Source organism: Nematostella vectensis, chromosome 3, assembly GCF_932526225.1.
Source record: "Nematostella vectensis chromosome 3, jaNemVect1.1, whole genome shotgun sequence".
In the NCBI taxonomy this organism is placed as follows: domain Eukaryota; kingdom Metazoa; phylum Cnidaria; class Anthozoa; order Actiniaria; family Edwardsiidae; genus Nematostella; species Nematostella vectensis.
This window is the reverse complement of record NC_064036.1, coordinates 10,552,115-10,579,246: the sequence shown is the minus strand read 5'-3', so window position 1 is coordinate 10,579,246 and position 27,132 is coordinate 10,552,115. Positions and strand designations below refer to the sequence as shown.

Below are 27,132 nucleotides of genomic sequence, written 5' to 3'. Positions count from 1 at the left end.
AGTAAGAACGCACAGCCCTGAGGCGCGGCTTTTATATGTCAGCATTCATAGAGTGTATGAACTAAGTGTCTGGGGTTCAACCATAGTGTGCGCAAAATAAATAATTCGCATAGTCCCATGGTACATGAAAACAAAACGCTTGTGGAAATATAAGGGATTATTTGGGCGCACTTCTTGAAAACAATGGGCCTTGTCCGCGATCATTGACCGGGTCACGCGAATCTTGGGCTTCCTGTGGTGAAATGACAAAGGTATCCCCCTAGCTTAGATATCCCAGAGCATAGAAGTCCCGATACTCTCTTACTAATGCTATAGATAAATAACGTTCCAAAGAGGCGAAAAAGAATATCTAATCTTAACGCTGACCCCCACCACGCACAGTGACGTTAAAACTACGTTTAAGGCCGTGGTTGGTTGATCATTTAATCGTTATTGTCACAGCGACAGTGCTGAATAACGTATGCGTATGCTGAATCCTTCGAGTAAAGGTACGAAAGGCTGACTTCGGTCGCTGTTGTGACTTACTATACAGCATTAAAACCATACTGTACAAAAAATGACAGATTTGTTTGATAATGATGGAGTCATAAAAAAAATTTTACGCTTAAGTTTGATCTAGTTTTCTTAGCATTCGCCAAAATGTGACAGTTCGCCGGTAAAACGCCGCCATTTCAAACCAAAAAGGCTGGTTTAACCGCGTGGTATTGGAACTAGTCTGGCGTTTTTTTAAAAAGCACTGTCTGTCACAGCAGGGTGACACGGGGTTTTCCCGTCTGAGGGCCTTGCGAGTGTCAGATTGCGCGCGACTTTCGCAAAGGATGCTGGGAGTTGGCATGTTATGATGGGATATAAACATATAGCGGTCTCTGGTCATCAGATACGCTTCTTTAGCGATGCTTTCTATGAGCACACGAGAGCCCTATGACGCTTAAGCGTATCAGGTGGCTGTGGTAAGATCTACAGAAGATTGAAGACACAAAGCATTGACTTTAATCTGAATAGAAGAGGCCTTCAGCTTGGCTTGCCAAAACAGCATGAGTTTTCCAGGGATGACAGATGTATTCACGAGGTAAGTGAACGAATGAGGAAAACGATGGAGGCAACCAACAATCACAGAAAGAATTCAGCATGTCGAATTCCTTTTGCCTGTACAACAAAACAATAAATGTGCGCATTAAATAGCATGGTGTTCTCATGCTTCGAGCATGGGATAATCTGGAAAGATAATCCAAGCAAAGAAATAGAAACAAAACGTGCGCTTTAGCAACCAGTCGTGAAAAGGTAGAAGTCACGTGATCGTCGAAGAAGCTACGAGCAGGTATCCAAATAATTATACAAAGTTTTTTCACTTAAATTCTTCTGTATTTGCTACAGAGTTTATTTTGATTTTCCAATAGGAAATATAAACGCGGCTCCAACTGGAATTAAAAACAAAGTCCTTTCTTTCATCTCTGTTTGTGAAGGCGTATCATAAAAGCCACAGCACTGAGCCAAAATTTCGACCTTAACTAATCATATGATTGAATTGAGCTGATTTTACTGACAAAAGTTGTCAGTCACTGACACATTTTCGCATAGTTTTTTTCGCTTTAATTGCCATGCTATGCGGGAGGCCTTTATAACTAGACACCTTTTCCTTCTTTTGTATTTCCTTTCTCTCGGAAGCTCAAGTCAAAATTCAATCTTTTAGTTTAGTGATAACATATATATTTTCTAAAAATTGTGATATGAATGCTGTGAAAAATCACTTGATTTTTTAAAATTAACCATCCAATGCTCGACTTTTGGAAAAAGAATTGTGCACAAACGAATGACGTCACCACAGTCCAACCCCAATCCCCCTCGACAATAGATAAATCGCAGGGCTCCTCTACCCGTCTGCTACACGAACTCTCCCCCCGCCATAGAAGAGAACCTACTAACCAGAAGGAATTTGAATAATGCAAGAGGAGGAAGGAAAGATCACAGCAAGACTTCATATGATACTGTTTTGAGCAAACTGAATCTTATGGGCAAATGAATTTAGGTTTTTCCCCTAATTGAAGACTATAGATTAAGACCAATTGAGGTCAAGAGAAAACGACTGGAGGTAGGTTAATAGCCCTTCAAACAATGTCTTAAACACTTTAAAAATATGAATTTATTTCCTAACTCACTCTGACTTCAACGATTCCAGTATCAGCGCATCACAAAAAGAATAGAACCCGAAACGCGAAAAAACAAAAACGTTGCATTATTTTCTCTTCGTGTATCATAGTGACACATGTAAAGATTGATACATTAGCTGCCAACCCACCAATAGAATATTCAGACGTGAGTCAAGAACACGACAGTTTCGGTCCCTTCACAATCCCACGACACAAGAAAAGGACGAAAACAAACTTCAGAAGTTTCGACGTTTAGACATTATACACAAGTTAAAAGCTTGCTTTTACAATAGCTCAAAGTGAAATAATATGAACATGACTATATAACTAACTCGTCTATTAACCTTTTCATTTTTACATTCGAAAATAGTATTGTTTTTGACAAAACTGTGCAAATATTTTTCATAATTGCTTAATTGTATTTCGGTCGCCATTATTAAAATTCGCTTCCGTTTGTTACTAAGGACTATTTTGTTGCCCCTAAATGCGCCTCATTACTTACTGGAGCTACAATAATTAATTGTCAATAGAATTATGGGTGATCATTAAATTTCTAGAATGACAGTTTAAGACATTCTTATTGAAAAAGCCAAATTGAAGTGCTATTTCTTGATAAAAAGAACTTAAATATTTTCAATTTTTTAATAACCGGATAACAAAATAAATATTTGTCTTCCGCATAAACGCAATAGGTTTAATTTTGAATGAAAGATTGAGTTTCAGTTACGCAAAAATGAAATAGATATCATGAAATTTGGTAGACATTCTCCTTTATTGTGAGCCCTATTTCCAAGTCTTGTATCAGATACAGACTTTTACCTTTGGCCATTCTGGCATATGCATCAGCAGGCTTATCGCATTTTACAACACTAAAGCCTTTTATCGTAAAGAGCGTTTCCCTAAAACAATGATAATAATAAAAATATAATTGGGTTGCGCACTCGTTGAAGAACCTCATCAAAGACAATGTGAATTCGCTGTTTTTATGCTCTCAACGCTGAAAGATGCTTTATTAACGCATTTACATCGCAGTAAAACAATCTCAGACCCGGTGATCCTGCGGCGTGACATCCTTTTCCTGTGTGTGTGGGGGGGAGGGGGGGGGGGGGTGATAGTGCATGTGTGGGGAGCCATTAAATATATCTTCTTCGGATGACAGGTGGGGTAGGGGTTGTGGCACATACTTTTATCTTTAAGAACAAAAATTCATTTTTCATACACTCCCAGAACTTTCCACTACCTCATTGTGGTGGGAAAAATGGGATATCAACTTCTCCCTGAATATCGGTGCTCCCGGGAAATCCCCCACCTTTTTGGCTTTCAACTATCGCAATTTATCTAATTTCTCAATCTCTTTTTTCACTAGATTTCTGCTATCCCCTTTAAATTTTACGTTTTTTCCACAATTGAAAATTTCTTTAAAGCAAAAAAAAAAAAAAAAAAAAAGAAAACTCGAAATCGTTTAAAGGATGTTATAGTTATACTGCAGCAAGTTCTACTGAAATAGTCTCGAGTTGGCTAGAGTGCCACCCGACAAAACATCCGGCAAAACATCCTGAGAACACAAAAATAGATAACTCACCATTTAAATCTTTTGATTACCCAAAATTCCCTTCCCTCAAACCCAAAGGCATCGAATACCCTCAGGTCCAGGGAACCATAAGAGCATATTCTACCCTAAAGTAACAGGGAGATTAATAGAGTGTTACTTGTGTCTTTTGGTCACCATTTAGGCCTGACACTTATAATAAATATATATCCTTTTTTCAATCACAACGAAATAACGAAGGAGAGTTTAAAAAGATTAAAAATACGACAAGGTATTTGAAAGGTTATTATTTTTTATCGAACCAGCCTTAAGGCAATTCACAGGCAAATTAGAGCCGCGCTTAAAGATGGACATTCACTCAGATCCGTCGAGTCTGCAAGCGGTGATTGCTTTGATTAGAAAATGAACAGAAGAAAAATGCATATTTCTTTGGGATTATGAGATAAGCATGTTTTGCCGGGGACTTAGAACAAATTTATTAAAGAGTCCTTTGAGTAAGCTTTACTCCGAAAAAACTGATTACGAGGGAGTTTTTTTTAACGGAAAACGGCTAAGGTTAAGATGAATTTTAATAAGCAAGTCAGAGTTATACTTGCAGCGCCACTTTACAGCTCAATAATACATTAAAAGCATAGGAAAACTTCTGCTATTTATTTATACTTTCAAGAACTACATCTTAAGATATTTTATTACATTACAAAGTTGAAAAGTCATCTTTATTGATAAAAAGCGTGATTTATTGTGGCGATATATATTGGCGTTCCTCGAACTTTTATACTTATTTGTATTTTACCTTCTGTATTCTATCAGCTAGCTGTGCATTGGCTTGTCAGAAGGGAAATCTTTGGCTACTGATAACAAAAAAACTTTAAGCACGACCACGGTGTGGGCGTGTTATCGACTTGACCCTCGCCACAGCCACATAAAAACACCACCCTTTATATTCAACTTTACCCTGCGTAGAATAACTATTATAAAATTGCTCAAAGCTGTGAGCTATGAAAATATTATGAATATAATTCCGGTTTTGTTGAGCAAAAACTTGTTAGTAGCTCTCATTGCCTTTATCTCAGCTCCTATTTGTACTCGCTATCAGAAAGAGATAACATGGCGAAGTCACGAAATGAGGTAGAAAGTTCAAGGCAAGCTTGTGGTACGAGTTGTGCCGATGTGAACGGCTTGGGTTATCACGACATTTCGTTGCTAGGTAGGCGTTGTTATTTGGGCGCAAAGCGGACATCGAGGAAGATATAACAGACGTCAACTCACGAAATGAGGCTAAGGTAAAAAGTTCAAAGGAAGCTAGAAGTTCGAGAACTCGTTGTGTTGATGTTAATATCTTTGAGTTATCGCGTCCCAGGAAGCGGGGTGGGGCGCTTATTCGATCCTCTTTTTAATGACGCAAAATTGATAGGATATCTTAGAGTTGTTAAGGAGCTTGCGTGTTATTTGGGGAAGTAGGACCGACAAACGTACCGCTTGATATGGATTTTAGTTGGTTCCTAGGGAGGTAAGTGAACGTTTGACTCCCAGTCATCTCATTAGAGTTAACGCTCATAAAATGGATTGTTGGTTAGATGAATTTCTGAAGGCAGCGACAGTCTATTTTATTAAGTTGTTCGCTAATAGTGTTGATTTTACTGAATCATTCCAGATGAGCGTATTCACAAAAAGCTTTGATAAACGTTATGTTAAAACAATAAAATGATAAAAACTTGGGGAATATGTGCCCTGTTAAACTTTTCACCCAAAAATCAAAATAAACAGAGATTGATGCCGTGGCGTTTTCAAAAATAATCAAGGCAACTATGCGGTTAGCCTTGCTTCCTCAGCACGATGATTCACACACAAAAAGGGCTCATGAAAAAAATCTGATAACCGTGTGACAATTGTGTCATTTCTCTCTAGGGAAGTCACACATTGCAAAGTAGAGATAGAAAATAAAACATTTTCACGATAGAGAAGTCGAGTTAATCCTGGAGCACGTAAAGCGAATAGATCTCTGCTTTAGATAAAAACGACCAACGACATTAACCAAACTCAAACTGTCGACCCTTTGTCCCTCTAGGCGTTGAAGAGATGACGTATATTTCTGGGTAACAACAATATCTATGCAGCTGTTCTAGGATGTTATTGCAGTAGCTAGTCACTCTTTTAGTATATTGGTATGTGGTTTCTCATAGTAAAACCCTCTCTGCTAGCAGAGGTCTCATTTCTCCATATTTAGATGGGCTGTTGGTCTTAGTAGAAAAAATAGACCTCCGCTAAAAGCTGAGATTGCTTTGTCCTGTTCAAAACGTTTACAATTCCCGTTTTGCCGAACTTAGGGTAAAGCACAACACATTACAATTGTATATTTTATCACATGGTGTAGGACAATGATGTTCCTGCCTAGGTTGCTATCACCGTTGTTATTACCGTCAGCATAAACCAGGTGTTACTTTCATTGCAGAACTGCCCAGCAACCTGGTGTGATGGAGAGCGGGGAACTCATCCTAATTATTCTCTACGCTCTCATAGCAACCATCGGTTTCCTAGGCAACCTGTTCGTCTGCTTTATCATTCTCCAGCACCGCCCAGTGCGCCGTCCAATGAACTGGCTCTTTCTCAACCTGGCTATATCGGACAGTACCATTCTCGTGTTTCTCGGCTTTAGGCATATTATTACGCGCGCGGTGAGCCACCCTCATGGTCCGACCGGTGACTACTTGTGCAAGTTCTTGACGGGTGGAAACATCGCGTGGGTGGGCGCGGTCTCGTCCATGTGCTCCCTGATGTGCATTGCCTTAGAAAGGTTCTTCATGGTATTCAAACCTACTCGTTATCTCTCCCTGTTCCGCGTTGTTATCGTCAAGAGAGTAATTGGCCTCTCCTGGCTTTTCGGTTTACTTTTCAATCTCCCGCTTTTCGTGGTCGCGCGATTTGACGAAAAAATCTCATTCTGCTCAGAGACTTGGCCGACTTCGGTGGCTTCAAAGGTCTATGCTACAATATGGCTGGCTGTAGTTGCGGTGATTCCTGGAATATTCATGGCGGTTTTGTATTCGCAAATCACATACAATTTGTGGATCAAAAAGGCTCAACAGACCCTGCCGGACTCGCAGGGGGCGATATCGAGAGCGCGCAGGAAGATCACGAAGATCGTAGTGACTGTCAGTCTCATCTACTGTATAAGCTGGTTTCCGCCATTAATTGATTACGTCATGATGGTATTCGCGCCTGCGCAAAGGCACTTTGGGGATACCCCACATGTGGCAGCCGTGCTTATGATCGTTTTCAATGCGTCCGTCAACCCACTCGTGTACACATTCCAGAGCGAGACGTTTCGTAAGCAGATCAAGGTGTCACTGTTTTGTCTGCGTGCCGAGAACACTGTCAATCCCCTGGGGGAGGGGGAGCATCTGCAAACATGGGTTCCCCCGCTGCGCAAGGGGCAAGGACCGCTCTGCCCGGCGCCAGAGGAACGTGTGAATGCTATGTCCCGTACAGGAGTTGATTATATGTTTCTATGGCTGACGGGACCTTAAGTCACGGATGAAGTACTGTGACGGGGTCAGGAGAGTCGTGGATCAATCCCTGATTTAACTGCTAGTATATCGTGTGCTGTTCACAATTGTCTGCAAGGAGTAGCATTTTGTTGATTATATGATTGTGTCAACATAGCTATCCACATGACCATTGTATTGGAATCATCGTCGTTATTTTATATTGCAAACAATAACAAAGGAATGGCTGAGTAACACTCTGTAATTTGGAGAACAGGAACGTCAATCATTGTGATCTGTAACGTGTGGTGCTGGTCTGATGAAGAGAACAATTGACATGTCAGCTCCTCTCTGAATTATTTCAATGAAATGACGCACATGTGTTGGAATGGTGATTATACATCAGAATAGCATCGAGCTAGAGACTCCTGAGGAACTGAAATGTAAAATTACATACTCTTTTATGCACAATAGACTGCATTATGTTAACCGCATTTCAAGGAAATGTTTCGGCCTCTTGCAATGAAATTTAGTGTGTGTATGTGTATGTGTGAAAAAAGGAGGGAGGGTTGGTGGTGGTTATTACCATTACTCGGCGTCTAGTTATCTTTACTTGAATTATCGTCTTACCTTAGAAAGATTTTTGGGCTGAATATTCAAGGGAAGTGCTCATTCAGTCATCTGTTTACCCTCGACGTACACTATACTCCCTAGCAAGTTTGTCCAAGATGAAGCACACTATCCTCTGTGAGGGTGTAACTAGGATCTAACGAGTCATTCTGCTACAGGTAGTAGAATGGGTGGAATGGCCTTCATTCCATTCCGGAATGGGAACGCGGGGATAAACGAACGCGCGTTTTTTTCTATTCTAATAATTCTCATTCCGGAATCACGAGTAAAAAAACGCGCCCTAAGTTCGTCTGAAATTAGACATAGAGCAAAGAAAGGCATAAAGTAAAGCAATAATAAAAATTATACCATTGCAAAATTTAATTTTATTATTGAATACATAGAATTTAAGTTTGAGATTGTGGGATATTTTGGATGGACAAATGCTATTGGTGTGCTCTCTTCAGCCGAAAACACGCCCAAATCACCTAGGCTCACGGTTTGGGTCTCTGATTTGTTTTAAAGCTGACGAATGTCCAGTGTGCGATTTATTTCGTTCCCCGCATCATACCCAAGCATTGCTTTGTCGCTACTCTACTGCGCACTGATATGCGAAATGCGTGAATCATGTCAATGTGCAGCGGTCAGTGATCTTGTTTGTTTTTCATGCGCTGGGTACGTGTAGCGAGCGGCAATAGATTGCAAAACACTTTCCACACGAAAAGTATATCATTCCTGGGTTCCAGAACGCTTCACAAATGAATGCTGCCAAAATTTCAAACGCGCCACGTGCGAGTGCAGCCGAAATCCTAAACGCGCTGAGAGAGAATGACGGGTTGTCGGGACTGGGCGGGACAAGGCTTTGCCATCAATAGTGCAAGACTTTTGTGGGTGCATACAAGCTAGTAAGTTATCATTTGGTTTGATGTTCCCTTTTCTGTATCAACGCCTTCTTCCATTCTGGCATCCCAGCAAAGCGCTGCTCCTCCTTTAATCTGAGAAAATGAAACCATATCAACTTGTGCTGCTTTTAAGATAAATTATTGTTGCAAAAAGGAAAAAGAGGGGGTATCTTCACATGATTTGAAACGGTTATTTATATTAACAACAAAGGGTGTAATCTTTTTGTCATACGCAAGATATTCGCTGGAAAGAAATTGATGTACGCTTTCGGATCTATTCGGCAACACACCTGTCAGATTCCTGTCTTTCCAAGAGTGGAATTTTCCATTTCGGTTGGCTTCCGTACTTCATGTGTTCCTCCTCTTTCTAAAAATTCAAAAGCAGTTTGGAGAAAAGGGCTTGCGATTCATGAATGAACACTACTTACTAACTATCCTATCGCCCGTGAACAGGAAGTACCTTCTTACGCAATTCAGCGGCTTCCTGCTGTTGCTTCATGATGCGGTTCTTCAACACTTGGCGCTTCCATTCGGGGAGTGTTCGCCATGTATCCTCATCCATACCTGCAATACAAGCCATGTATCCTCATCCACACCTACAATACAAGTAATGTATCCCCATCCACACCTACAATACAAGTAATGTATCCCCATCCACACCTACAATACAAGCCATGTATCCTCATCCACACCTGCAATACAAGCCATGTATCCTCATCCACACCTACAATACAAGTAATGTATCCACATCCACACCTACAATACAAGCCATGTATTTTATCCACACCTGCAATACAAGCTATGTATCCTCATCCACACCTACAATACAAGCCATGTATCCTCATCCACACCTACAATACAAGCCATGTATCCTCATCCACACCTACAATACAAGTAATGTATCCCCATCCACACTTACAATACAAGCCATGTATCCTCATCCACACCTACAATACAAGCCATGTATCCTCATCCACACCTACAATACAAGTAATGTATCCCCATCCACACCTACAATACAAGCCATGTATCCCCATCCACACCTACAATACAAGCCATGTATCCTCATCCATACCTACAATACAAGTAATGTATCTTCATCCACACCTACAATACAAGCCATGTATCCCCATCCACACCTACAATACAAGCCATGTATCCTCATCCACACCTACAATACAAGTAATGTTTCTTCATCCACACCTGCAATACAAGTAATGTATCTTCATCCACACCTGCAATACAAGCCATTTATACTCATCCACACGTACTACAATACAAGCCATTTATCCTCATCCACACGTTCAAGCCATGTACGCTCATCCACACCTGCTACAATACAAGCCATGTATCCTCATCCACACCTACAATACAAGCCATGTATCCTCATCCACACCTACAATACAAGCCTTGTATTCTCTGTATTCTCCTCCACACGTACTACAATTGAAGCCATTTATCTTCATCCACACCTACTACAATTCAAGCCACAAATCCTCATCCACACGTACTACAATTAAAGCCATGTATCCTCATCCACACCTGCTACAATACAAGCCATGTATTTTATCCACACCTGCAATACAAGCCATGTATCCTCATCCACGCCTACAATACAAGCCATGTATCCTCATCCACACCTGCTGGTAGTGAGTCACATGTTATCTTCTTCCCTCACTCTTACAACACATACATGAATCACGTGTTATCCACTCTTGCGCTTACCACACAAGGGGCAATGTGTCACGTGTCCTCATATACGTACTTCCCTATCATCATCTTTCCCAGTAATGCATCAAACCCGACTCGTTCTCCTAGTCCTTGCATGTATCATGTTTTGATGCTACCAGTTTCCCATTCACCGTCGTTATCTTCAGCACTTCCGCCCATGTGGAGCATAGCGACCATCTGCCCCCTCCCTCCCCTCCCTCCCAGTGTTTCCTACTTACCCTCGTTAACCTCAGTACTCTCGCCCATGTGGGGCATAGCGACCATCTGCCCCCTCCCTCCCCTCCCTCACAGTGTTTTCTACTCACCGTCGTTATCTTCGGCACTCTCGCCCATGTGGGGCATAGCGACCATCTGCCTCTCTCGAAGTGGACGCTTCAACATCTGGGTGGTGATCGAGGACAAAGGCGACACAGGGCTACCACCGTTAGGATGAGTGCCGTTACTTGGTGCCACTTTCGATTCTAACTGTTGTTTGAAAATCTGCTCACGGGCAGTATTCTCTATCATGAATGGTTTATCTGAATAACTTGTAGACTCCGATTCTTGGAATCTATCCTCTTGTTCTGTGAAGAATTTTTCGCTTGCTACATCTTGGATAGCATTTTCATTTGTAGCTTTCTTTGTTTCGACTGAGACAACATTTTCTTTCTTTTCTACCGGATTGCCATCCATGTTTTCTGATGAAGGCACTTTTCGCTCGGTAATATTTAGTTCTTCATCTTCAATCTTGTACAAATTATCTTCACTTTTGGAGGAATTTCTTGACAGCGATGACTTCAAGTTGCTGCGCGCTGATGTGATCGCGTTTTTGAACTCCACACTTCCCCTACGTGAGTCGAGCTTATCGCTGGGGCTCGTCACCGGAGAGGACGTGTCTGATCGGCTGTACACCTCGGTAGAGCGCTTCAAAAACATGGTGCGCTTTCTCGCCGCATCCAGTACATCATCATTGATCTTACTCTCTATCTGGAACTTCTTGACGTTCACCGCGTTTTGCATAGAAACTTCCGAGATGACCTTTGGACTGGAGGGCTCTGGCTTATTGTGCTCGTCTGCTGAAGGTACCGAGTCTGACCTTGTTGTGGGTTCGCTAAGCACGGTGTTGGTATCTGCTAAAGGCACAAACTCAAATCTTGCGATAGGCACATTTAACACAGAGTTGCTTGTCCTTGGGGGTTTGGGCGTGGGGCAAGGGCTACATGATAGAGGGGCGATGCTCGGTGCCTTAGCGGTGGCAGGCGGCGGAGGGACGAGAGAGGCTTTAGACGGAGTTCTCTTTAGCACGTGAAGAAAGGAAGCACCGGCTGATGCAGAATCCACGGTCCACGTGTCGAACGGCGTGTATTCCTTAACTGTTTCTGCTTTTTGCTTGAGATTCTGGAACGAGGATCACAAGATTAGCGTGACATGATTTCTCATTTCACTAAAAATTGCAATGTAATGACAAAATGCTGTTGTGTTATGACTTCGACTGTGACATGTCATGACGTGACGTGTCGATGCGTGTTGTGCCGTGACTTATGACGGTGACGTGTCGTGGTGGGGTGTGTTGTGACGTGAAAATGACCGAGACATGTCATGACATGACGTGTTGTAACGTGTTGTGGTGTGACTTATGACGGTGACGTGTCGTGGTATGACGTGTGCTGATATTTCCGTGAGGTGTCTCGATCGTGACGTAACGATGGACGTGATGTTTCTTGATGCCCAGCAGCGTTCTATACCTCCGTGACACCTTGTTGTTTAGTGACGTGAAACATGCGCCGTGACCAGCATGCCTTGTCACGTCTTGGTTGCGTGACTTGTACCGTGACATGTTTTGCTATGTGGGCGGCGTACCTTGGCATGGGCTGTCTTCATGTACTCGTGGCAGGTCACGTGACCATACCTCTCTGCCAGGTCGATGGGACTCGTGTTACTGCTATCTTTAGAGCGAACATCGAGGTGGACAACTTCCACCAGAAATCGCAAGCACTACAGAACAACAACAACAAACAGAAACAGTCATGTGATCTGGACTTCTTCCACCAGACATCGCACGCACTACAGAACAACAACAACAACCACGCACTGCAACAACAACAACAACAACAACAACCACGCACTGCAACAACAACAACAACAACAAACAGACACAGTCATGTGATCTAGACTACTTCCACCAGATATCGCACGCACTGCAACAACAACAACAACAACCACGCACTGTAACAACAACAACAACCACGCACTGCAACAACAACAACAACAACAACAACAACAACAACAACAACAACAACCACGCACTGTAACAACAACAACAACAACAACAACAACAACAACAACAACAACAACAATAACAACAACAACAACAACAACAACAACAACAACCACGCACTGTAACAACAACAACAACAACAACCACGCACTGTAACAACAACAACAACAACAACCACGCACTGCAACAACAACAACAACAACAACAACAACAACAACCACGCACTGCAACAACAACAACAACAACAACAACAACAACAACAACAACAACAACAACCACGCACTGTAACAACAACAACAACAACAACCACGCACTGTAACAACAACAACAACAACAACAACAACAACAACCACGCACTGTAACAACAACAACAACAACAACCACGCACTGCAACAACAACAACAACAACAACAACAACAACAACCACGCACTGCAACAACAACAACAACAACAACAACAACAACCACGCACTGTAACAACAACAACAACAACAACCACGCACTGTAACAACAACAACAACAACAACAACAACAACCACGCACTGTAACAACAACAACAACAACAACAACCAGAAACAGTCATGTGATCTAGACTACTTCCACCAGATATCGCACGCACTGCAACAACAACAACAACAACCACGCACTGTAACAACAACAACAACCACGCACTGCAACAACAACAACAACAACAACAACAACAACCACGCACTGTAACAACAACAACAACAACAACAACAACAACAACAACAACAACAACAATAACAACAACAACAACAACAACAACAACCACGCACTGTAACAACAACAACAACAACAACCACGCACTGTAACAACAACAACAACAACAACCACGCACTGCAACAACAACAACAACAACAACAACAACAACCACGCACTGCAACAACAACAACAACAACAACAACAACAACAACAACAACAACAACCACGCACTGTAACAACAACAACAACAACAACCACGCACTGTAACAACAACAACAACAACAACAACAACAACAACCACGCACTGTAACAACAACAACAACAACAACCACGCACTGCAACAACAACAACAACAACAACAACAACAACCACGCACTGCAACAACAACAACAACAACAACAACAACAACAACAACAACAACAACAACCACGCACTGTAACAACAACAACAACAACAACCACGCACTGTAACAACAACAACAACAACAACAACAACAACAACAACAACAACAACAACAACCAGAAACAGTCATGTGAGTTGAGGCAGATGAGCCAGAGGGTGACATCTAGGTATTGATTTTCTACTAAACAAATTGAACTGCTGAACGCAACAACAACAATGACAATTGCAGAGATAGTATTATGAGCTGAACCAGGGCGGGGGGGGGGGGGGTTTAAATATAGCTTTAAAAACACTAACAAAGACGCAAGCATAAGCGCACAGCGTAAACAAAACAGAAAACTTTTGTGGGTACAGCCCTGGGTAGACAGCGATCCAATCCCTTCTATAAGAAGAAAATCCATCCAAAAGGTGTAAGAAATAATAACAGTCATATCAACAGGCCTAAGGTGATGAGTAAGTACGCAGCTGCTTTGTCTCCTATTGTCTTTGTTCTACAAAGGAGTTCTTTTTTCTTTATTCTTCTCGTTCTTTGTGTCGGGGTGCAGATATTGTTCACTTGCCCGATCAAATTGCAGCTTGTAAGAGCTGCGTACTGACCCAAGGTGATCTAACGTCATGAGAACTCTCCATGTGGAGGGTCATGGGCTAAGTGGAAGTTCATTGGTTATTTAAGAACAATAGAGGAGAAAAATATAACAGAGAAATGCTCTAAGTTAAACATGAACCCAAAAGTCTAATTTGAATATTCCAAACGAAAATTTGGGTAACTTCTTACATGAAGTTGTCCCTTCTCTGCCGCGTCATGCAACGGAGTCCCACCAAGGCTGTCTTTGATCTTCACGTCACATCTAACATTCAGCCACTTTAGAACAGATAGGTGACCTGAAACAATTCCACTCCATCTTACATATCCTCGTGGTCTAAAACAACTTGTGAGAGCGCGCGGAAAACCTGTGATATTCTAAAACGAAAGGGTCTGGGACACTTTTCAAATATGGCAGTCAAAATCGAATTTAAACACGAATTCTTGCAAGTTTACCTGGAGATTCTCGACGTACACAGCTCTAGGTTGATAAAAAACGAAAAGACGATCGAGGTAGACCCCAAATATTGTTGTAATATCTTAATAAGGAATCGACCGAGCGAGATAGAAAAAACGACACTATTTAACAAAATTTATTGATTTGATAACACAATTGTATGTGAATTAAAATACTGGATAATTTACATAATTCAAGTATACATTAACAGGAATCAGGTCAACTTGTTACCATTCCCCCTACCTTGTCCCGCGGCGTAGTGCGCAGGCGTGGCCCCCGTCCGGTCTCTTTCGGTCATTGACACGCGACCATGGATGGCCTAGGAAAACAGAAATCATAGTTATCAAGCTGCTGTGATGATGATGATGATGATGATGATGGTGTCCTGGTAATTTTGGCGATGCTTATGACAATGATGACAATGTTGATGGTAATAACGTAATGATAATATCTTGATACAATGGTGATGTTGGCAATTATAATGATTTTGACGATGGTGCTGGTGTTAATGATGGCGATTATGATGGCTATGATAATAACGATTGTTATAGTGGTGATGATAATGATGACAGTGGTGATGATGATAGTGGTAATGATGATAGCGGTGATGATGATAATCACATTTTAAGGCTCTAAGTCCTTACCAGGTAGCCCAAGCAGTCCAGGTGCCCGTTTTGGGCCGCTGCGTGAATAGGATGCATACCGTCCCTACTAGTGATATTGCACTTGGCACCCACTCCATGAAGGAACTTCAAGCAATCAAAGTTACCATCCTGCGCTGCTAAGTACAGCGGGGTTGTACCATCTGTTGCACTTTCATTTACCGAGCTGGAGGGAAAGTCATAAGAAATAATCTTTTATTGATTTGTTTGGTCACAAGGGAGCTCATATCAACGGTCTGAATGAATCGGAATTGCTTCTTGGCTTTGCATTGAGAAACAATTCCAACTTTATTCAAACCGTAGAGGTGAGCTCCCTGTGGTTAGGTATTGGAAATAAAAGTAGCTATTGAGTATTTCGAGAGCAGAGATCTTATATATATTTTCGCTCACGAAGGTTTTTAGTTTTAATTCTCACGCAACGGAAATTTAGTGCAGATGAATGTAGTGCTCCCAGTTTTTAATCTGAGATTTCCCAACCCGCCAAGAAAATGTACTTGAGACGGCAGACGTATATCCAAAGGATAATCATCTTACAGTCCACAGGATAACCATCGAACAGTCCACACGATAACCATTTAATAGTCCACAGGTCCACAGGATAACCATCTAACAGTCCACAGGATAACCATCTAAGTCCACAGGATAACCATCTAACAGTCCACAGGATAACCATCTAATAGTCCACAGGATAACCATCTAATAGTCCACAGGATAACCATCTAACAGTCCACAGGATAACCATCTAATAGTCCACAGGATAACCATCTAATAGTCCACAGGATAACCATTTAATAGTCCACAGGATAACCATCTAATAGTCCACAGGATAACCATCTAATAGTCCACAGGATAACCATCTAACAGTCCACAGGATAACCATCTAATAGTCCACAGGATAACCATCTAACAGTCCACAGGATAACCATCCAACAGTCCACAGGATAACCATCTTACAATCCACAGGATAACCATCTAAGTCCACAGGATAACCATCTAATAGTCCACAGGATAACCATCCAACAGTCCACAGGATAACCATCTTACAATCCACAGGATAACCATCTAATAGTCCACATGATAACCATCTAATAGTCCACAGGATAACCATCTAACAGTCCACAGGATAACCATCTAATAGTCCACAGGATAACCATCTAATAGTCCACAGGATAACCATCTAATAGTCCACAGGATAACCATCTAACAGTCCACAGGATAACCATCTAACAGTCCACAGGATAACCATCTAACAGTCCACAGGATAACCATCTAACAGTCCACAGGATAACCATCTAACAGTCAACAGGATAACCATCTAATAGTCCACAGGATAACCATCTAACAGTCCACAGGATAACCATCTAACAGTCCACAGGATAACCATCTAACAGTTCACAGGATAACCATCTAATAGTCCACAGGGTAACAATCCAGGAATACCTTTATTTATCTTATTTAATCTCTCATCGACCCCCTTAAGGTGTTGCACTGGCAATAATCATTTTATCTTGTGTAATGTTTGGGATTCCTGTTTGTATGACCGCAAGGTTTTCTGGGTAACAGCAATAAACAACGAGAGTCCGCCATTACTGTTTATTCGTTTTGATCCTAAGGTTTTTCTCAAATACATTACATTTTTTGGCGACGAGGATTTCGGAAATGGCAACCTACGGCAAAATAGACGAATTCGACAGAGATTCTGATTCATGGGAACAATATATCGAGCGTCTAAACTTCTATTTTGAAGCAAATGGAGTAACTACGTCTGACGATGACTTGAAAATACGCCGTGCAATCCTCCTCAGTTCGGTAGGGAAAAAAACCTACAAATTAATGTCTGATCTGCTGGCCCCAGCGAAACCTGGAGAGAAATCTTATGCTGACTTGTGCACCTTGGTAAAGAGCCATTTCAACCCAAAACCGAGTGAAAGCGTGCAACGGCACAAGTTCAATAACCGTTTCAGATTGAGCGGGGAGAACGTGTCTGATTTTGTAGCGGCTCTACGAAACATGGCAGAATACTGCAATTTTGGTGGCAGTCTGGAAAATATGCTGCGTGATCGTCTGGTGTCTGGAATTAACAATGAAAGAATCCAAAGGCGTTTGCTATCAGAAGAGAACTTAACTTTCAAAAAAGCTTACGACATTGCTTCGTCTATGGAAACGACCGCACAGCACATGGCCGAGCTTCAATCTGCTCCTTCTACGTTAAGTTCAACGTCTGCATCTGTAAAAAAGGTCAGTTCTTCGCCCTTATCGCGTTCTAAAAGCGAAAATAAAGAGTGTTATCGTTGTGGAAAAAATCACCACCCGTCAAAATGTCGTTTCAAGGAGGCCACGTGCCATTATTGTAAAAAGAAAGGACATATTGTTGCCAAATGTCTCAAAAAAGCAAAAAAGTCGTCCGAGACAACCAAGCCAAATTCAAACCACCATCCAAAACAAGGGAAACCAGCAATTCATGTTCTGGATACTGATAAAGAAATAGAAGATGAAGATATATATCCATTGTTTGCTGTCAGTCAAGGCAACCGCCAAAATCCGTATTTAGTAGATGTTGAATTAAATGGTCTTAAAGTTCAAATGGAACTAGACACTGGTGCATCACTTTCAGTAATCGGAGAGGACATTTTTGATCAATTGAAGAACATTGAGGGTTCATCTCTCAATCTGCAAGATACCAAGCTAACCTTGAAAACATACACCGGGGAGACAATTCCAGTTTTAGGAAAGCTTGTAGTGGAAGTCAAGTACAAGGACTTCTTTGAACACTTGCCAGTTATAGTTGTACAAGGCAAGGTGCCCAGTCTTTTTGGACGAGATTGGTTACAACATGTTAAGTTGTCATGGCCAGAGATTTTCCTAGTTCAAGTTGTATCCCCTGATGTGTCTGACCTGCTAAAGAAACATGAAAATTTATTCAAGGAAGGACTAGGGACAATTCAAGGAGTGAAAGCAAAGATATACGTTGATCCTCAAGCCAAACCCAAGTACTTCAAACCTCGCACGGTAGAATATGCACGACGTCAGAAGGTAGAGAGAGAATTGAACCGTTTGTTAGAAGAAGGAACAATTCGTCCAGTTCAATTTTCGGAATGGGCAACACCCATTGTGCCCATTGTCAAATCTGATGAGTCTATACGCATTTGTGGAGACTTCAAAGTTACCTTGAACCAAGTTAGCAAACTTGACAATTACCCAATTCCTAAAACAGAGGATCTGCTAGCTCAACTTGGAGGTGGAGTGCAGTTTACAAAACTAGATCTGAGTCAAGCTTATCAACAACTTGAGTTAGATGAAGAATCAAAGAAGTACACCACTATCACCACTCATAAAGGCCTATTTGAGTACAATAGACTGTGCTACGGCATTGCCTCAGCCCCTGGGATTTTCCAACGCACAATGGAAAATTTACTGCAGGGTATTCCGAATGTTGTAGTACGAATAGATGATATTCTCATTGCCGGGAAGACATCAGCAGATCATCTCAAAAGTCTAACAGAAGTCCTGTCACGTCTGGACAAAGCTGGCGTCCGTCTTAAACGTTCGAAGTGCATTTTTCAAGCACCTGAAGTCACTTACCTGGGACACCGCATAGACAAAGATGGTATCCACCCCCTTGACGAGAAAATCAAAGCAATTCAAGAGTCACCGAGACCTTCTAATCTGAAAGAACTGCAAGCCTTTTTAGGCATGCTTAACTATTACGCTTGTTACATACCTAACATCACTACAATACTATCTCCTTTACATCAGCTGTTAGTCAAAGACACACCTTGGAACTGGAGTGAAGCACATGAAAAATCTTGGAACCAAGCCAAGTCCACACTTCACTCTTCACAACTTCTAGTGCATTACAGCTTGGAAAGAGAGTTAACCCTTGCTTGTGACGCATCACCATATGGTCTTGGTTGTGTTATTTCACATGTGATGGATGATGGGACTGAACGTCCTATTTCATATGCCTCACGTACTCTGTCCCCAGCCGAAAAGAACTATTCACAGCTCGACAAAGAGGCAGCAGCCATCATGTTCGGGGTGAGGAAGTTCCACTCATACTTATATGGACGGAGGTTTACCATCTACACTGATCACAAACCCCTGCTGGGTCTGCTACAGTCAACTAAACAAATACCGACCTCAGCCTCACCACGCATATTGAGGTGGGCGGTATTCCTGTCAGGCTACTCATACACTTTAGTATATCGAGAAGGCCAGAAAAATGGTAATGCCGATGGCCTGAGCCGGCTGCCATTGCCAAATGAAACCAGAAATGTTCCAGTGCCTGGCGACATTATGTTTGTAATGAATCATCTTGAAGTCAACACACCCGTTAAAGTCAAGGACATTGAGCGTTGGACCTCAAAAGATCCTATTCTTAGTGCAGTACGACACCAAGTAATGTCCGGTTGGCCCAATTCAAATGATCGCATTGAGTTCAAGCCCTACTCTGATAGAAAGCACCAACTTAGCTGTCAGGATGGCTGTCTACTCTGGGGCTCTCGCGTAGTCATTCCTCCTCAAGGAAGAGTCAAGCTTCTCCAGGAACTACATGATGGACATCCTGGAATGGTTCGCATGAAAATGTTAGCCCGAAGCTATTTCTGGTGGCCTGGCCTGGACGCGGATATTGAGCAAAAGGTGAAAGATTGCACAAGCTGCCAAAGTAATGCTAAGGCACCTTCTACTGCACCCCTACATCCGTGGGAGTGGCCATCTAGACCTTGGTCTCGCATACATATGGACTATGCAGGACCTTTCGAAGGACACATGTTCCTGGTGATCGGTGATGCCTATAGTAAGTGGATCGAGGTATTCAAGACAAACTCCAGTACTGCTGCAGTAACCATCCAGAAGTTAAGAGAATGCTTCTCAGTACATGGACTGCCTGATATCATTGTATCTGATAATGCAACTGCCTTCATAGGTGAAGAATTTGCCCTTTTTATGTCTGAGAATGGCATAAAACACATCACTTCAGCACCTAAACACCCAGCATCCAATGGATTTGCTGAAAGATATGTTCGCACTTTCAAGGAAACAATGAAGAAGATGGGAGGGGAAAAGGAAAACTTAGACACGAAGTTAAGCAGATTTCTACTAAGCTATCGTACCACACCTCATGCAACCACTGGTAAAACACCTGGTGAGCTATTAATGAACCGGAAGCTGAAGACGCGCTTGGACCTGGTCAACCCCCTTAGTCAGGACACAATTCGCACTCGTGTAGAAGATAAACAGCTCGCACAGAAGAAACAACACGACAATCTAGTGCCACTCAGAGAATTTCAAGTGAATGACCCAGTATTTGTCAAGAATTTTTCATATGGTCCAAAGTGGTTATGTGGAACAATTATTCAACAGTCAGGACCGGTTTCGTATGTCGTTCAACTCAGTTCAGGTGGAGTGTTTCGACGACATGTTGACCATCTTCGCCTGAGGACAAGCACACCCACAGTCGCCAATGATCTTCAGAGTTCAACAGAATTGGCCCAAGTTCCAATGCAAACAACTGTACCCAAGCAGATTCCAGAGGAATTTAAGGAACCTGAGATCACAGTTCCAGAACCTTCATTGGAACCGAAGAAGACAGAGCTTCCAGCTTCTGAACCTGCAAGTACTCTGCGAAGAAGTACTCGACTCAAAACCACACCTACTCACCTCAAAGACTATGTATGTTAATTTTAAGCAGCATATCACACACTGTGTACATTTTTCCGGATCTGATGGATTGACAACTTGTCAAGAACTTGTCATGGACATTGTTGTTGTTTTTTACTTATTGACATGTTGTGTGTATAAATTTGATAGTTTTACTGGCCTCAGCAAGCAAGTATCGTTTAGTTGTAAACTTGGGTGGGGCAGTATGTAATGTTTGGGATTCCTGTTTGTATGACCGCAAGGTTTTCTGGGTAACAGCAATAAACAACGAGAGTCCGCCATTACTGTTTATTCGTTTTGATCCTAAGGTTTTTCTCAAATACATTACATCTTGATACATACATATTAACATAATTAAGTTGATTTAAAAGACAGGGGCTCATTAGGTTTTCTAAAAAGCGCATAAAACTTGAAAGAAAAATAATAATAAAGTAAGAAATTTATCAAATTAATAATCATAGCAATATAAAAAACCAAATGTGCGCCAGAAACTTAATGTGTCCCATCTCTGCCATTTCGTGTATATTCTAATAAATAATTAATTCGCTCTACCCTAATTCAGATGAAAATAAATGAATACATGAATGACATATACGAAAGCTAGCAATTGAAGCACAACTCACCTATTGCCAACTTTATTTACAAGCAGCTTTAGGCAGTGCAGATCTCCCCCGGATGCAGCAAAATGAATAGCCGACATTCTGTTTAATGTCTTGGCTCCCGGGTCGCAGTTGGCTTTCTCTACAAGCCACTTAACTACTTCATAGTGCCCAAATCTTGAGGCTAAATGAAGCGCTGTGTGGCGTGAGTTATCAGGAAAGTTAGGATCCACGCCGCACTCATCAATGTAAAATTTAACGCCTTGTAATTTCCCTTGTGCGGCGGCAACATGCAAGGCTGTCGCTCCAGTTTTCGACTTTGCTTTAGGATCCAGTCCAACTTTTTCCACCATCCATCTGACGCAGTCAAGCTTTCCATGCTTCGTAGCATGATGGAGAACGGTGGATCCATAATTATCAGTGGCGAAAGGAACGAAGCGACGTAAAGTTTTCAAAGTTTGGATATCGCCGTCTCTCGCTGCTGCGAGAACCCTTTCAGCTTCTTCCATCACAGTCATGAAGAAATATCACCACAAGGCGAGTCTGGCCTTACATACCCACGGAGAGTCGGATGAGTTCATGATCAAACCTTTGTAAAACCTTTGAGAATTTCCTTCACTTCAGGAATATCATCAATTATTTAAAAGCATTCATGGATCCGTTGGTTCGATTGGACGTTTTTGAAGACCTGACTTGGTGTGTATACATGGCGAATTAATGTTTAAATAGATCTCCGTTCACTTACTTCGAAGATCTAATTCATTTCATAAATTCAGTCAATAAACGCCTTGAGTAGTCAAGATGGCTTAATTGAGTGCAACGATTAATTTGCATCGTAAGTTTGTTTTGTTTTCTTTGTTTTCATACTCTTTCTGTATTCTCGCACATGAGCGCTCGTGCGATAGCGTCAGCGAGTGAGGTTCTTATATAAAAACCTTATCACGAGGATGACGGTAGCAAATATGATATTGGTGTAGAAGGGTGCTATATATATTTACATTTTTTTTAAGATAAAGCAGCTGTTTTTACAGCTATGGAAACCACAGTCGTCATGAACTCTCTCAGCTAGCTTTCTGTCGCCAAAGAAACGGTAATCCTACAAAATAATTGACGATAAAATAAAATGACTCGTATTAAATCCCATGGACTCTTCAGCAATATCCGTGACTGTTAGTCATTCCCAGTATATTTCCGCCAACGGGCCCTCTTAAATTGCACAACCCAGTGCGACCTAAAGTCTCTAACCTTGGCGAGGAGTATGTAAACATTTAATTTAGACCATGCTTACACTGCGGCCAACAGCCCACGTTCTCCAGTAAGACAGTTTGACATTGTTGGGCAGTGCATTATACAGAGGGGGTGGGTGATGAGTTATTGACGAGATGAGTTCTTGTTAGTGACAATTTCTCTAACACCTCCCTTCACCCTTAACGAAAATCTGACCATTTGCATATTTACCCCCTCTTGACCATCAAAGATTTTTTAGAGCCCCAGTTTTGCAAGCGCCTGCAAATAAGATATATTTGACGCAGGACAACTTTTTTTTAGTATAAATTTGCTAGTTCGTTTTTTACGAGATAGACTAATCATCGAGTTATGCGTTGAGTTGAGTTTGAGTTAAGTTTGAGTTGAGTTTGAGTTACCTTAGAAAGCTGTCAAAATAAAAATCTCACTATATTTTAACGTGAGAACTCCGAGAAGTCTGTCTTTCTATCTACCAGGTGACGTTATTGATGCGTCAAGTATTTTGATTGACGGGTCGTGTTCGTCGCACCCTAAGTATTATTGTTTACAAGTTTGGAGGTCAGTTTGGTCAGGGTTTGGTGGTTGTTAGAGTAGGAACTAAAATCGCGGGTGCGGAACTGAATTCCCGGGCACAAAATCTCGAAAATTCAGATGATTCGTTGCGGCCGGAACTGTTTTTCTAGGACTTTTGTTCCGGCCGGAACAAAATCAGGTAGGAACGAAAATCCTGCTACATGGGCGCACGGCGTCGAGTAGCTTTTGTTTCTGCTTGAGATTGTAGCTCATGGCGAGCTTGAAGTAGGTGTATTCGATAGCGGCGTAGGTGACGAGGAAGGGCATGGTGACGATGGGGGCCAGCGCGTTCAGGTTCACGGTCAGAATGAAGAGCATGGAGATGACGGCCACGAAGATGGACGCCACGTACAGCTCCCTGGAGGGGAGACACGTCCCGGTGAGACACGTCACGTTAGAACATGTCATGGTGAGATCACGCTTTGGTTAGCCTGCTAGCAGGCGGTACTCAGTGTTTTATCGCGGAAAACCCGCTCCGTTCCGGTAATCGGGCGCCATCTTGAATTTTGAGCATCGAGGGATCCTGGGGGCGAGCGCAAAAAAGGAACCTGGAAATAGTTCATCATGACAGAAATGACGTGTTTACAGACTTGAGTTGGGCTTGAGTATGTACAGTCGCACGTTGGATCGCGAGATATTCTGACAGTGTAGATATTGGTTCCGGATCGAATGAGAAAAGTACCGTCCTTCTTTTGACTATCTAACAATGTATATCTCTCCTTTTTCGCTAATTCCAATGATCTTGTAAAGGCTTTACTTGGTGCTGACCGGAACCGAGCATTACGCTTTTCACTGTTCTTGTCACCACCATGATTATCATCTGAATCTACTGAACCACTTGATTCGTAACTTTTATTTTAAAAATTAACATATACAACAACCAGCGGTTTCCCTTTCCACAATGGAATGCCTGGGTAATAGGTTTCTTCATCCCACCACTCCATAGGAGATGCGCAATGACATCTTTTCTGTTTCTGTAGAATAAGAAAAGGCCATTTATTGATAAAGTGTTTGGCAAGTTGATTTGGTTACTATGAAATGTTGGTTATCTGGTATATTCCGTTGTTTTCTTTTTTTCTGATTACAGCATTTTCATGCAAAAAGAAGTTTCCACAACATAATACATACCACAGGAACATGTGTTTGTGTTTTTTTTCTGAATGGGCTTAATTGGAGAAGTAAAATATAAAAAATGTTATTTTTCACCTGCGATTTTCCTGTGTTTAAATTCCGATTAAAATTTTGTTCAGTTTGTTACGCCGGGTAATTTAAAATAACTTCAAAGTGTGAGCAAATTTAAAAATACTTCGTTTGCTTGAAAAAGACGATTTTCTGACACTGCCATGTCTCTAGCATTTGGGTTCCCGTACACGGCTGCCGTGTCTCCTGCAAGCAGAGGCAATTTTAGCCTGCGAAAGGCAGACTGATCTCTCATTTCTTACACAGCGTAAAAAAAATAAAATAAAATAGCTGCTCGTGCCAGTATTAGGCTTCTTTGTGTCAACACTGTGATACAATGTGCCGGTTTTATCATCCTATATCAAAACAAACCACTTTTAGATGGAGTTTTCTTTTTATTCTATTACATTTGTTCCATCAGCCTGTTGTATTACGCAACTGAGTTATAATTATGCAATCAATCGGATTTGTTTGTTGCATTGGTGGTAGAATATGTTGCCGGGGGGGGGGGGGGACTCTCCCTAAAAAATGTACATATGCTTGTCCTATCCCTTAGGGTAAAAAAATTACCCGAAGTGCTATCCCTTAGAGTCTTCTGGAAATCTGCTATTCCTTAGGGTGTCTACCAGGGGACCGACCCCCAAAAATTTTAAAAAAATCACACTTCCTATTACAGTTTGTAGGACCTTCTGAGGCGTGCTTGATAGGAGAGTCTTAGAAGCCCGTTAACAAAACTGCTAAAACCTGATAATCTGTTTGTTTAATCTGCTATCCCTTAGGGTTAAAAAAAAACCCAGAAACCACACCCATTTTGCTAAATTCATTTTTTCGACGAGCATATGTACATTTTTAGGGAGAGTCCCCTCTCCCCCCCCCCCCCCCCCGGGATGTGTGGACTAGTGTAAAAATGGCAAGTAAAAGATCCAAGTCAAAACTTACTTGATCAATTGTCACCATCACCAACTCCTGGCGGAAAACATCCGAGAATGTCTGGATTACCAGATCGATGGCAAAGTCGTCCCTCAGCTTCTTTATGGCCGCTCTCCAACTCCCAGGCATTATGGTATCCGCAAAGTCCTCTTTGGACAGGAATTGAAATCTGTCACCTCCATCATGCTGCCGATTGAGATGAAATCAATGAATCGCGATCACTGTGTGCGTTTTTCTGGGAGTCAGTTCATTTTTCTTGAAACCACTAATACTTTCAGTTTAAAAACAACTAGTTACAAGCCAGGACAGATCCGACTCTTTTAGAGTGAAAACGCTTCAGCTAAACCTCGACCCGTCTCTAGTCAACTGCAGAGCATACCGAGCATGCTAGCGATTTCTTTTTAGGACTAGCTCTATTTCACGTTATTGATTAAAATGAAAGAAACAGCTAAAAAGCTGTTGTATATACCAAGTAAATACCTTTATATTAACTATGAAAGAAACAGCTAAAAAGCTGTTTCTTTCATAGTTAATATAAAGGTATTTACTTGATTCTTTTCAAGGTACTTTAACACCGCAATATTCAACATGGTTACTGATTCTCCAAGTTGATGGCCTGCCGCCGCGAAAAAGCAATCGCCATTCCCTCCAGGATTGAAAGTTACTGCAAATCCTGCTTTCTTGAGTTCGTTGTCCATTTACAAAACAAAGAAAAAAGCTGTAGAACTAGACTAATTCCGTAGTATGAACGGTTGTGGTGGATCAAGAATGTGTGCGAAAATACAAGCGCGCCGTCATCCGGGTATTTTTAATAAATTTGGCGGGAAATGTATTTCACAAACTCCCTTATAATCATTCAATAATCACTGTTATAATCATTCCAATTATTAGTACTTTTTATTTATTGGTTTATTTGTTGAACTGTTTATTTGTTATGTTGAACTTCTAAAATATCTACATTATGATATTGTAACTTTAGACCATTGGGATTCCTGTGGAATCAACTTCGCCTCAATCACGTGGCCAGCAGAAACTTTACCGGCTCTGTAATGAAAAAGTAGACCTTGTGCCAAGGTTAACTCGTGCCCATTCTGCATAGGGAAGCTAGTTTTATATTGGCATAGAGCGTGATTTTGGTTGGACAAATAATTTTACTAAGGGGTGTGGCCTGGTATCCCAGGTCAGTCTTGAACCTGAACCCAGAGTCAAGAAATGCAATAAACTGCAATTACTAAGCACCATCTTTTATTGATAATATCTATAGGAGCATTGCTCTCAGTTGTTGTAGTACATTCTTTATAATTAGCAGTAGTTCTACATACTTGATCATTGTTATTATCTGAATTAATCTCCCCTGACTTGTCAATATGTACACCTCTGAGTTCAAATTGAACAGTGCTGTTTTTATGAAGAACTTGAAAGTATTGCTTCAAATCATT

At 41.6% G+C, this 27,132-nt stretch overlaps 2 protein-coding genes across 7 annotated transcripts; one reads left to right on the top strand and one right to left on the bottom strand.

The window, feature by feature from the left end:
• Nucleotides 1-814: 814 nt before the first annotated feature.
• Nucleotides 815-8,169, top strand: LOC5506171 (somatostatin receptor type 5). Of its 4 annotated transcripts, none has more exons than XM_032374552.2 (2): nucleotides 815-1,069; nucleotides 6,149-8,169. In XM_032374552.2, the coding sequence occupies exons 1-2, from the start codon at nucleotides 1,035-1,037 to the stop codon at nucleotides 7,221-7,223; spliced, it is 1,110 nt and encodes a 369-aa protein (XP_032230443.2). In that variant the 5' UTR covers nucleotides 815-1,034; the 3' UTR covers nucleotides 7,224-8,169. The 4 variants fall into 4 exon arrangements, with proteins under 4 accessions (XP_032230443.2, XP_032230446.2, XP_032230445.2 ...); XM_032374555.2 differs by lacking the exon at nucleotides 815-1,069 and adding an exon at nucleotides 1,078-2,089; XM_032374554.2 differs by lacking the exon at nucleotides 815-1,069 and adding an exon at nucleotides 1,078-4,979.
• On the bottom strand, nucleotides 8,157-25,874 carry LOC5506179 (espin). 3 transcript variants are annotated; one of them, XM_048725017.1, is made up of 10 exons: nucleotides 25,703-25,873; nucleotides 21,791-24,558; nucleotides 15,489-15,672; nucleotides 15,088-15,163; nucleotides 14,580-14,686; nucleotides 12,263-12,397; nucleotides 10,729-11,800; nucleotides 9,161-9,256; nucleotides 8,983-9,059; nucleotides 8,157-8,785 (listed from the first exon to the last, which is right to left on the bottom strand). In XM_048725017.1, the coding sequence occupies exons 2-9, from the start codon at nucleotides 22,282-22,284 to the stop codon at nucleotides 8,986-8,988; spliced, it is 2,238 nt and encodes a 745-aa protein (XP_048580974.1). In that variant the 5' UTR covers nucleotides 22,285-24,558; nucleotides 25,703-25,873; the 3' UTR covers nucleotides 8,157-8,785; nucleotides 8,983-8,985. The 3 variants fall into 3 exon arrangements, with proteins under 3 accessions (XP_048580974.1, XP_048580973.1, XP_048580975.1); XM_048725016.1 differs by having other exon boundaries at nucleotides 9,153-9,256; nucleotides 25,703-25,871; XM_048725018.1 differs by lacking the exons at nucleotides 8,157-8,785; nucleotides 8,983-9,059 and having other exon boundaries at nucleotides 9,153-9,767; nucleotides 25,703-25,874.
• Nucleotides 25,875-27,132: the final 1,258 nt, after the last annotated feature.

What these genes read in the sequence shown, in the direction of transcription:
- LOC5506171 (XM_032374552.2), top strand. Translation starts at nt 1,035, where the DNA reads ATGAGTTTTCCAGGGATGACAGATGTATTCACGAG. An exon ending in ATGACAGATGTATTCACGAG is followed by an intron (nt 1,070 to 6,148) that starts GTAAGTGAACGA and finishes CTTTCATTGCAG; the next exon opens with AACTGCCCAGCAACCTGGTG.
- LOC5506179 (XM_048725016.1), bottom strand. Translation starts at nt 22,284, where the DNA reads ATGACTGTGATGGAAGAAGCTGAAAGGGTTCTCGCAGCAGCGAGAGAC. An exon ending in CAGAGAAGGGACAACTTCAT is followed by an intron (nt 12,398 to 14,579) that starts GTAAGAAGTTAC and finishes GTTGTTCTGTAG; the next exon opens with TGCTTGCGATTTCTGGTGGA. An exon ending in GAAAGACAGGAATCTGACAG is followed by an intron (nt 8,786 to 8,982) that starts GTGTGTTGCCGA and finishes TCATTTTCTCAG; the next exon opens with ATTAAAGGAGGAGCAGCGCT.